The sequence below is a fragment of the Fringilla coelebs genome (assembly GCF_963513975.1).
Source record: "Fringilla coelebs genome assembly, chromosome: 25".
NCBI classification, from domain to species: Eukaryota; Metazoa; Chordata; class Aves; order Passeriformes; family Fringillidae; genus Fringilla; species Fringilla coelebs.
In genome coordinates this window covers 127746-139958 of record NC_140051.1, presented here as the reverse complement: position 1 = coordinate 139958, position 12213 = coordinate 127746, and the positions used below count along the sequence as shown (strand labels likewise).

The following is a 12213-nucleotide window of genomic DNA, read 5'->3' as shown; positions in this document are numbered from 1 at the left end:
GCATTGCTAAAATGCCTCTGTGTGGAAGCATTGTTAAATTCTGCTGTAGACAAATTAGGAAGGAGTGGAGGGGGGGGGTGGGGGGAGGGAAGTAGGGATGTCTTTATTAAGATACAGCCTTGCTGTATTTTAACCAGTAATTTTGGGGAAGGGTTGTCAGGAGAAGAAAATAGTCACTGTTCCCCTTATTGAAAGAAACTGGAACTTTTATTTCAAGAAAAAAAAAATTTGCAATTCAAGTGGAGTGTCATGATCCAGTAGACCCTAGACAAGGGGTTGCTATTCTAACTGGTGACCAGCAAACAATATGGTCTAGTCCTTCAAAACAGTCAAGGGAGGGAGGGGAAAATTGGCTTTCTGTTAAATTGGCAATTGGCAAACTCTCCAGTGGAGCTCAGATTTTGTTGAGAATGTGTTCTCTCTGGCTTTGTATGTGTTGCAGCACTGACTTGTGAAGAGCTTCATGAGTTGTGAGTGCAAAAATGATGAATGGAAAAATCTTGATTTTGTTAATTAAACTCAATAAAAGCTCCCTGGAACTCCCATTTGTTCTGTTTTTTTTTTTTTTTTTTTTTTTTTTATTTAACTCTGCTGAGTGAAAAAACATGCTGGTGTCCATATAGAGACTCAAGGTCTGCATTGGATGCAACAACCTTTGGAGAGAAGCCTCAAGAAAAGGAGGCTCACAATGAAAGGAAAAGTGCTCTCCTATGTCTGTGAGAGGACATCCTTTTTCTGCACAGACCCTCCACACGGCAGCTGTTTTTTCCAGGGTTGAATGCTCCACAGTCTTGTCTCGTCGAGACTAGAAGGCTCTGCGTGGCATCTGGTTGCAGTGCCAAGTTAGCTGCTTCTTTGACGATGAGAATTTCTGCAAGGGGCCAGAAGAGCACTGCTGGGGCTGTGTCCTCATGTCTTTCATCAGGAGTCATCCTGACTTCTACCTTGCTGGCTGTTCGTGCTGCAGAAGACATTGTATGTGCTGTGGTTCTGGTGGTTGGTAAGAGTCTTTTAAAGATGCTTTAAAAATCACTAGCAAAGGAGTTGGCGAGAGCAGGTTTAATGTAAAAGTGAAAGCAGGGCAAAGTTCAGTGACAAGGTTCTCTCTGCTGTGGCCTAGATGGTTACAGCACGCAGTGTTAAAGCAAGCTACGCCCAGTCTAAACCCAAAATTACCGACATGGGGGCTGGGGGAGGAGGGCCAAAAGAGTAAGGATAGGAATAGATAAGTGGAGTCACAGGGTTCAGAGTCAACCCCCCTGCTCAGCTAGGCCCTGTACTTGGCCAGTGGTTTATGCATAAAGTTTTAACAGCACTTAATTGATAGCTTAAGTGAAACAATTTACCAAAAGATTCGTATGGAATTTACCATAACAGTAACTTAAGTACTTCAGATTGTAAACAAGGTCCTGCTTTGAGCAGTGCCTGGGGCACTGGAGCAGTAGAAGTGTACAGTTGCAGTGAAATTAAGTACTGCATAGGTACATAAATGCCGAATGTGTTCTGGTTTGCTGGGGTTACATTGAAACTAACTTACACATGTATTCAAAGGTATAGCTTTATTTTTAATATATTTACTTTAATATATTTGCTTTTGTTAAGCCAAGAAGCCTAATCTGTGACAACACAAACAATCATATTGCTGAGCTCACAGCAAATATCCAGATTTCATTAGTTCTTACCCACATTTAAAGGTTAAGCCTTTTTGTATATACTATTAACTGTATATACAATTATTGTGTATATACTACTACTTATTTCCCGTTAGAGAGAGGGAAATTAAAAAGGTTATATATTCTACACCGTAGTGCAAAGATATTACTGTAAAATGACTCATTTAAGGTTGCTGATACCGTTCTGAGTTTTAAGTTCCTAGCAGGCTCTGGGATTTTTTTCCAATGTGTATGTTCAAAATTCAGTCTTTAAGCGTCTTGGCTCGGCAGCTGCCCCGCCCACGCCCTGCTGCGCCACCCGAGGGGCGGGGCTCTGATCACGTGAGGGCCGGGGCTCCGGTCACGTGAGGGGCGGGCGCGCGGGGCTGGCCCCAACATGGCTGCCTACTTGCAGTGGCGGCGGTTCGTCTTTTTCGACAGAGAGACGGTGAGGGAGCCGTCGGGGCCGGATGGAGCCGGTGCGAAGCCTTTCGCGCTGCCCCCGGGCATCGCAGTCTGCGACTCGGGCCGGGGAAGCCTCGTGTTCGGAGATATCCTGTGCGGGGCCGGGCGCTGTGGCCTGCCCGGGGCTCGGTCGAGCCGAGGCTGCGTGGCAGGCGAGTCCTGGGCGCTGTCTAGCGCGGGCCGGAGGGTACTCCGGCCTTGGGAAATGCGGCAGCTTTCCGCTTTTGGCTGTGCTTTGTTTAAACAAAAACCCCAAAGCGCCGCTGGATGTGTTGGTGCTCCGGGGTTGCTCTGCAGAAGTATTTGCTGTAACTCTACCAGGAGTCAGCAAAAGGCGTGCAGATTCTTGTACGATTGGAGGTGTGGGGCTTTCTTTTTTTTTTTTTTTTCTGGTCCCCTTATGTGCCTTAACTGTAATCTAAATATGGAAGGTCAGATTTGGTTTTTGCCTCGCTCCCTTCAACTCAGCAGTTTCCAGGCTTACAAGCTAAGGGTGACGCATCTGTACCAGCTGAAGCAGCACAGTATCCTGGTTTCTATTGGTGAGGATGAAGAAGGTATAAATCCTTTGGTAAGTTAAATGACAAAGAGAGGGAAATGCATTTGTAGTACGGTTCTTTCTTAAAAACTATTGTGATCATCTCAGTTGCCCTTTCTTACCTCGAGTAGCTTCTTCATTCTGGGTCCTATAACATTTTGATGCCAGGTCATGGCCTACTTATACCCCATGTTTTGCTTATGCCAGATCGTTGTTGTTTGTAGGTGAAAGTCTGGAACCTGGAGAAACGAGATGGTGGTAATCCTCTTTGCACCCGAATTTTTCCAGCAATACCAGGTAACAAGCCCACGGTTGTATCCTGCCTAACTGTCCACGAGAATCTTAATTTCATGGCTATCGGTAAGTAAAGCTGAACTATAATAGCTTAGGAAAAATATTACAGTCCTTACTGAGAGGTAAGGAACATGAATAGATAATACAAAAACCAGCATAGAAGATCCTGATGATCTTTTTTCTCACTCCATTGTTACATTATCCTCACAGAGATACTGTGCATCTTTTGCTACCCTAGAGCTCAAGAGCTAAATGCGTAAATTTAGCCTGAGTGTATATTTTTCACTAATAACTTTGATACTTAGAAGCATGTATTTTTAGTTGGTGTCCTCTTTTCCCTGGCAGTTGGGAAGGCTACGTATTTATTGAACTTTGTACTAAATTTAGCTTCTGTTGGTACAGGAAAAAATGCAAGTTTTGCGATACCTAATGTTACAGAGATACTTTTTCAAGCTTGTTATGCAAACCTTTTTTCAAAGAAAAGAAGCAAATTTCCCTTTTTGGATTTAACCGTTCCTTGATAATGTTTCTTGCTTAATTCTTCCGACAGAATAAGAGCAATAATGTTGTGAGATTACAAGTGATCTCAGCTGACTTGGTCCCTGAAAATCAAAAAAGCTTTCCTTGTGTGTATGGTGGCTTTCAACCCTGGAACAACTTACAAGACTGGGGCTGTTGCCAAGCTATGAAAACTGTGTGTTTTACTCTGAAAAAAATCTCCCTCTGTTCTTTTTTGCAGTGTGTAGTATGTTTTGAATAAGCAAGGGACTGGAAATTATAGTTACACTTGCAGTATGGAAAGGCCATTTGTAAAACAAAATACAGACAAACCAAATTAATCTGCATGTGAAGTTTGTGTGTGGAAAGCTAGTTAACCCTGGCTGAACAGTGCTATCCGATGTGCAGTGGTGTGGCAGCTCTGAACTGTAACTGTAACTGGAGCAGTGAGAAGTGATTTGGCAAAGATTGACTTGACATGAGAACCTGTGGCAATCCCATTGCTTTATACTGTGCTAGTGAACATGGTGGTGTTGCTGACTGGAGCTTCCCTAACTTACGCTGGATAAAGTTTCAGGTGTATTGTATAAGTAATAGTTTAGTCTGTCTGCTTCACCAGGTTTTGCAGATGGGAGTGTTGTACTTACTAAAGGAGACATCACTCGGGATCGGCATAGTAAGACCCAGATCCTACATGAAGGCAATTACCCTGTTACTGGCCTTGCTTTTCGACAGTCTGGCAAAACAACACATCTGTTTGTGGTGACCACAGAGAACATCCAGGTGAGAAGCTAGCTGAAAAAAAATGTGACTCTGACTTCCAAATTCTCTTGGTTTCAGAGTCTAGTTCAGAGGGATTCCCCAAACCCTCGAGTTTCCTCTGTAGTCTTATATGCTTTCAGTGAAAGACTATCCTCACCTGGAGCTGGACACTCACGGTTGTGGATTGCGCTGTTCATCTCTCAGTGACCCCTCCCAGGATCTCCAGTTCATTGTGGCAGGAAATGAATGTGTGTACCTTTACCAACCAGACGAACGTGGCCCCTGCTTTGCCTTCGAGGGACAAAAGCTGATTGTTCACTGGTATCGGGGGTACCTCATCATTGTCTCCAAGGATCGAAAGACTTCCCCAAAGTAGGTCTCCTTGAAACAGATGAGTTCTTTTTGCTCACGCAGCTTCATGCTTTTTCTCCTTCTCCTTCTTCCCTGTGAAGCTTTGCTCTTGGGGGCAGATTGCAACTCTGTCAGATGTTGTTGAGGTTCATCCCGACCCATGTATTGATTAACTTCCATTACGAGAGTAGCACAATTAAATGTGCTGAATGAGGGGGATTTTTTTCCAGTCCTGTGAATTTCTCAGTGTAAAAGGATGATGGAATTTGTGTCTAAATACATGGTGGTTTCCCTCAGGATCCACTTAGTTTAATTGCCTGAATGAACTCTGTTTGTCTTGCTTTCTATACATCCCTAGTTTGAAAAGGTACCAAGATTTGAAGTTATGTTCTTCTTGTTTTCTAAAATTTTATTCTGCTCTCCAGGTCAGAATTTGCTGGGAATGAGGCACAGAATTCAGACAAACAAGTCCTGAATATCTATGACTTGTGCAACAAATTCATTGCATACAGCTCAATCTTTGATGACATAGTGGATGTCTTGGCAGAGTGGGGATCTCTCTATGTGCTGACCAGAGATGGGAAGATCCATGTACTGCAGGAGAAGGATACACAAACCAAACTCGAGGCATGTGAATTTGTTTTACTATTAGTCTCTGCGTTATGTCTGTAAGATTGTACTGGCTCTGCAGACTGAAAAAGTAAACCATTCAGGTAAGTGATTTACATAACAAGTGACCAAACAGCTTTTTGGTATAGCCAGTGTTGTAAGACAGTTGGTATGTAAAGGCCCAAGTGCATGTATGCACTAAGATGAAGAAACAATTTATTTTCCAGGTGTGTTTGAGCTTGTTTTGTGGGGTGGTATTTCTCTCATACTGCTCTTACCATGTATTTAACAGATGCTATTCAGAAAGAACTTATTTGAAATGGCCATTAACCTGGCCAAGAGCCACCACTTGGACAGCGATGGTTTGTCAGAGATTTTCCGTCAGTATGGTGATCATCTCTATAACAAGGGAAACCATGATGGAGCCATCCAGCAGTATATCCGGTAGGTGGGGGTCCTGTGGAGCTGTGATGTTGTAGTACAAGTAGGAGCAACATAGGCCTTGATTTCTGTTTCAGCACAGGAATTAAAACAGTCCAAAACAAAAAAAAGTATGACTTGAGGTGAAAATTCTATGTGTACAGAGAAAGATTTCAGTGAGACTAAAAGTCTTTGAACAAGTTGCTTGAAAATCACTTTGTACACCTTAGGATAAAGTTCTTCCCTTTGATCATATTTAACATGAATAATGTAGGCCCATTGGGATGGAGTGGGGCCTGGTGACATCATTATAAAGAAGGGATCACTCTGTGCAAGATAGATGATGGAATTTGACCATGTATGGCAGTCTTCTTGTAAAGTACTCAAACAGTTCAGTGTTCAGTTTTAAAACATCCTGGGCTTTTTAAAACCAGAACTCAGAGCAGCCTTGTTTTGGGGCTTACTGAAAACTTAATGTTCAATTTTTAAAATGCCACAAAGTGGTAAATTATTGTGGAGCTGATGCTTTGGAGTCCCTGACATCCAGTGAGAGTCAGCATGTCTTTTTACCTTGACTTGTTTTAACTGTCACAGTAACTGTGGCTAAACTGCTCCATGTTTAGAGCATGAGCATTTAAAGCTGACTTTGAGTTATGTGACTAAAATGAAGGAAAATGTAGCTTTTGTTCCAGTTTGTTGTGCTCAGAGCCTAATCTGTCTTCTCACTGCCACCTTTAAGGGAAGATTAACTCCTTGTATGCTGTCATGGTTGTCCCAATCAAGGCCTTTGTATCAGTGTGTGTGCAGATGGGTTACACCATAACTAGTTGTTGCTTCTGATGCATAGCTGAGTAGTCCCAAGAGGGTTAGTACCTGCTGAAGTTAAGGCTTCTCTGTGTTCTGCTGTTAATTTCTCAATTTATTTTGATTTGATGAGCATACAATACCTTGTCACTCTTTCCCTTACAGAACTATAGGGAAGCTAGAACCATCTTATGTTATTCGGAAATTCCTGGATGCTCAGCGTATCCACAACCTTACTGCTTATCTACAGATGCTCCATCTGCAGTCCCTGGCCAATGCAGACCACACTACACTTCTGCTGAATTGCTATACCAAACTCAAAGACAGCTCCAAACTGGAAGAGTTCATTAAGGTATTGGGGAGACATGGACTCATGCTGCATTTTTATGTCATCATAATAATAAAAAAGGGGCTGTGGTGACATTGTAAATTCCCTCTTCTGCGACTGTTGAGAGAGAGAATAATGAATTTACCGCTCAATACCCTGGTCTTTGCTCCTTTATTTTCAAGCTCTATTTCTTACTTTCTCAGTTTGGTTGGTTTGCCATCTGGGTCTGGAGTGTGCTTGCTTCTGCCAGTGCAACTGGCAAGCAAATGAGAAGTGGCTAGACTCCTTCATTTGTGCATGGGTGATTTTTCTCTTGCATGAGAGGTACTATGATTGTCTCTGCTCATGCTTTCCTCCTCTGACATAAATGATTACTGCTTCTGGACTGTTAGAATTTTCCTGAGGGACCATCTCTTTGCTCTTGTTCTTGGAGACAAGTGAGAGTGAGGTCCACTTTGATGTGGAAACGGCTATCAAGGTACTTCGCCAAGCTGGTTACTACTCCCATGCTGTGTACCTGGCAGAGAAGCATGAGCATCATGAATGGTACCTCAAAATCCAGTTAGAGGACATCAAGGTGAGGAGACAAAACTGCACGTGTGTTCTTACTAGGGAGAATACCAATTCCCATGCCTCCTCTTTAGTGAGAATATAATTTCACTGACCTCTTTGCTGAGGATAACATGCTGATGAGAGCACCATGCCTTTCTGCTTTTGGCTTGTGTGTTAGACTAGATGGGGAAATCAGAACATCTTGTTTTCTTTCTGATGTGGCTTTTTACAGTGTCCTTTAAGAGGAACACTCTAAGGAGAGTGCTTAGTTGGGGATTCACCTAAATTTTTCCCGCAGGCTGTATCCACTCTTTCTCCCCGAGGAGGAAAATAAGCAGGAATAGTGAACTAGGTGATAATTCAGAGCAAATGGTATTTGTGGCATACTCACAGCATGTCTTCAATGCTTTCTGTCCTAAGCTCAAAGTGGAGAGCAGAGGCCAGTGTCCTGTGATTGTTTTGTTGTCTGTCTTCACAGAACTACCAAGAGGCTTTGCACTACATTGGAAAACTGCCCTTTGAACAGGCAGAGAGTAACATGAAGCGATATGGTAAAATTCTGATGCACCATGTCCCTAATGAGACCACTGAATTGCTGAAGATCCTTTGCACTGATTACCGTCCCTCGGGAGTTAATGAAGGCCCTGGGATGCTAGAAGGAAAAAAGGTAGGGTTTGTGTTGACTGAGAGTTGTTGCTCTCCAGTAGTAACTTCGCAGTGAGTGCTTCTGCATACGTTGTGTTGCCATCCTGATCTTTTAGGTATAATGAGAATTATAACTTAATAAACTCTGCTCAGATGAGACCCCACCTGAAATACTGTGTCTAGCTCTGGAACCCTTAGCAGAGAAGAGATATGGACCTTTTGGAGTGGGTTCAGAGGAGGGCTATAAAAATGATCAGAGGGATGGAGCACACCTGCTCTGAAGAAAGGCTGAGTGAGCTGGGGTTGCCCAGTCTGGATAAGGGAGGGCTTCAGGAAGACCTCATTGCAGCCTTTCAGTACTCAATTTATAGGAAAGATGAGGACAAACTTTTACAGGGCCTGTTGTGATGCTACAAGAGGTAATAATTTTAAAGTAAAAGAGAGCGGATTTAGACTAGATAGAAGGAAGGAACTTTTTGTAATGAGATTGGTGAAACACTGAACCAGGTTGCCCAGAGAATTGGTAGATGGCCCCATCCCTGGAAACACTCAAGTGAGGTTGGATGTGGACCTGAGTAACCTGGTGAAACGGAAGATGTTTCAGCTCTTTGCAGAGGTATTGGACTAGACAACCTTTAAAGTTCCCTTCCCACCCAAACTATTCAATGATTCTGTGAGAAGCCCCGTTCTGATGTACTGGTAGTCCTAGAGGCAGGGGACCTCTTAAAGTTATTGCTCAGGATTGATCCTTGATGTTGTCAGCATCCTGTATTGTGCTGTATCTGTCCTGTCTGAGACTCTGGAAACAAACATTCCTCATGGCAGGAAGGAAGCACTAGTGTGGCTTAGACTGACGTGGGTGCTTGTCTTTTTCTGACTGTTTTACAGGCTAATTCAGAGGAGTTCATCCCAGTCTTTGCAAACAATTCCCGAGAACTGAAAGCTTTTCTGGAGCACATGACTGAGGTGCAGGCTGACTCTCCACAGGGTGTCTATGACACTTTACTGGAACTTCGACTGCAGAACTGGGCACATGAACAAGATGAGCAGGTTTGAGCTCCCTCCAGCATTGTGTTTTGAAGGGAAGATTTGGTGTCTGTGAGTCATACTTGTATTCCTACAATGCCCTTTCCAGCTGGGCATTGACAACATGAGGCAATACATATGCTGTGCTGGACAAATGACACAGAAATAGTAAAGCAGCCTTGTATCTGGAAGAGTATTCCCTTCAGGATGGCTGAACTTGTTTTGTTTGTATGTCATTTAAGGACAGATTCCAGACAACACAGCCTCTGAGCAGATGGCTTGCCCACAAAAGTATCTTTACTTGCTTGCCTAGGTCTGTGAGGATGTTGGCTGTTTGGGCAGAGAAAATCATGTCCTGTTTGCTTAAAAGGTTTAAAGAGCAAGTACCAAAACTGACCTGCGTGAAAGAGCTCCAAATTGTCAGGTCTTAGTGCAAAATAGTGTGTATGTGGGTGTGCCGGGGTTCCTCTTCTTGACCTCTCCTCCTTCTTTGTAGATCAAGGAGAAGTTGCACAATGAAGCCCTCACCCTCCTGAAGAGCGGAAGGTTCAAAACAGTCTTTGATAAGGCCTTGGTCTTATGTCAGATGCACAATTTCAAGGATGGTGTTCTCTACCTCTATGAGCAGGGCAAACTGTGAGTGTTACTTTTGTCTATAGAGTCCTGTCCTTCCCCTCTTGCCCCCACTGCAGCGATTTCTGAGCCATAAATGTCTGTACCATTATTAATGGTAGTGACCTCTTTAGCATCTCAAGATGGGCATGGTAGATGATTGCTCTGCAGAAATGCCTCACTGTTGAAGCAAGGCAGTTATATAGAGTGAAAAAAAGACTTTTCTTTGGCTTCTGTGTGAGTCTGGGGATTGCATGGCTGGATGAAAACCTGAGGTCCCTGTAAAACATCAAAGGGCAAGATGGATTGTTGCAGCTGATGAGTCTTTCTCCCATAGTTTCCAACAGATCATGCACTACCACATGCAGAATGAGCAGTACAAGAAGGTGATTGAGGTGTGCGAGTTGTATGGCGACCAAGAGGCTTGTCTCTGGGAACAAGCTCTTAGCTACTTTGCACGGAAGGAGGAGAACTGCAAAGAGTATATTGCTGCAGTGCTGAAACACATCGAGAACAAGAATCTTATGCCTCCGCTGCTTGGTAATGACATAGGACATTCAACCCTCAGCCTTCCCTGCCATAGAACCCCAAGCACAGCAAAAAGCAGAAAAACAAAACACAAAAGACTCCAACCCAGACTTGTTTGTAGTGCTTTCTGTAGATCAGACATTAGAAGAATCAATGAAATTGGAGCCTACCATTTGAAGTAATAACCTGCTCCATAGAGAAAAAGTGTCAGTCACAGCTCCCTAGCTAGGGAGAAAGATCTGCAGTGTCAGTGAGATGTCTCATACATGATTTCTGTCTGTCATTGTGGGGCAGTGCAGGGTGTGCTGAAACTGCTGTTGAGCCTTGGTGGAGAACTAAAATCCAATCCACTATTAGATCCTTCCTATGTCCCTTTTGGTCTGAGTTATCCGGACATGCTCCCAGTCACCCATTTCAGGAAGAGATCAAACTGAAAGAGAATCTTTAAGTGAGCTCTTCCAATTCTGTGAGAATGCCAGCTGTCTTTGCCTGTAAGTGGCCTGTCCCAGGAAAGCAGTCTGCCCTGGCAGTACAAGCGTAGCTGCAGTTTTTGTGCTTGTGTTTAAACTAACATCTCAGTTGCTCTCAGTTGTGCAGACGCTGGCTCATAACTCCACAGCCACCCTGTCTGTGATTAAGGATTATCTTGTCAACAAGCTGCAGAAGCAAAGCCGCCAGATAGAGCAGGATGAGCAGAGAATTCAGAAATACCGAGAAGAAACTACAAGGATCCGCCTGGAAATTGAAGAGCTAAAAGCAAGGTGCAGGAATGTGTGCTGTCTTGTCTAGTCCTATTCAAGGATAGAACTGCTGTTTTCTTTTAGTAAGGTGTAGTTTGTCTTTCTCATGCTTTTCCATCTTGTCACTCAGTCCCAAGATTTTTCAGAAGACCAAGTGTAGCATTTGCACCAGTGCATTGGAGCTCCCTTCAGTCCACTTCCTGTGCGGTCATTCCTTTCACCAGCACTGCTTTGAAAGCTACTCTGAGAGTGATTCAGAATGTCCTACTTGCATGCCAGAAAATCGCAAAGTGATGGACATGATCCGAGCCCAGGAGCAGAAGAGAGATCTGCATGACCAGTTTCAGCATCAGGTAGGGTAACATTGTCTATCTTAACAAGTTGAAATAAATTTAGATTCATTTATGGATCTGTAAATGGAGGCTGGTAGAGACAGGTAAGGCTTGAAAGTATTTTGTAAACAAGGCTATGTTAACCTGGATAACGAGGCATTAGACCCTAGGGTGACTGCATTGTGTAAAGGGCACGAAGCGTCATTGTTGGCTCTGTGAAGGTGAAAGAGAGAATCTATCCTCACCTGACCCTTGAGACCTATTGATCAGTGTGACAGGTGGTCAACAGGTTCTATAGAACTAACTGGGGAGAAAGGGAGAAGAACAGTGTGAATTGGAATGGGGACAGCACCAAAATGTAACATCTACCTTGTGTTCCCCAAGAATTAGTTAAGTGGTGAGTGTGAGAATGGGACATTAGCTGGAAAATGTTAACACGCATGGAAACTAGAGCAGTTGAGGCACGCACCTTCCTGCTTAATTCAGTTGCTCGTTACCTCGGTGCATGGCTCAGAAATGGCATTGAAACAGGAGCTGGAATGGCCAGTGTTGGAAAATCGAGCAGGTTCTTCTGCTACACCCAGCCCTTGCCTGGACTGAGCAAAGAGCTGCCCTGTCCACTAAGCCAAAGGCTTCTAAGTGCAGAGGGAGAAAGGAAGGAGGTGAGAAGTAAGAGGCTCTGAAGGCTTTTGCTGATGCTGCTGCTTTCTGTCTGGCAGCTCAAGTGTTCAAATGATGGCTTCTCAGTCGTTGCTGACTACTTTGGTCGCGGCGTCTTCAATAAGCTCACCCTGATCACGGACTTGCCTCCGGGAAAGACCGCTACAACGATTGAGGCTGGCCTGCAGCGGGAGCTGCTCATCCACACCAAGCGCAGTACCTGACTCCAGGCCCTGTCTACACGCCCTCTCGTGTTGTACGGGGTCCCCCGCTGTGTCCTCGGCCACTTGTATTTGGCTTCATCCCTTGGCCCCCAATAAAGCAGAGTGGCCGGGCAGTGCCGCACCCCGGCCCTCACTGACCGGCCCGGCCGGGCGGCTCCGGCGGCGCGGGGGGA

At 44.3% G+C, this 12213-nt stretch overlaps 1 protein-coding gene across 1 annotated transcript; it reads left to right on the top strand.

Moving 5' to 3' along the window:
• The first annotated feature begins 2031 nt into the window (after nt 1–2031).
• Nucleotides 2032–12144, top strand: VPS11 (VPS11 core subunit of CORVET and HOPS complexes). Its single transcript, XM_084221552.1, has 16 exons — nt 2032–2207; nt 2544–2688; nt 2880–3015; nt 4067–4230; nt 4334–4581; nt 4986–5187; nt 5462–5613; nt 6559–6745; nt 7155–7298; nt 7752–7940; nt 8807–8968; nt 9441–9580; nt 9894–10096; nt 10674–10845; nt 10955–11177; nt 11876–12144. The coding sequence occupies exons 1-16, from the start codon at nt 2050–2052 to the stop codon at nt 12038–12040; spliced, it is 2790 nt and encodes a 929-aa protein (XP_084077678.1). The 5' UTR covers nt 2032–2049; the 3' UTR covers nt 12041–12144.
• The last annotated feature ends 69 nt before the right edge of the window (nt 12145–12213 follow it).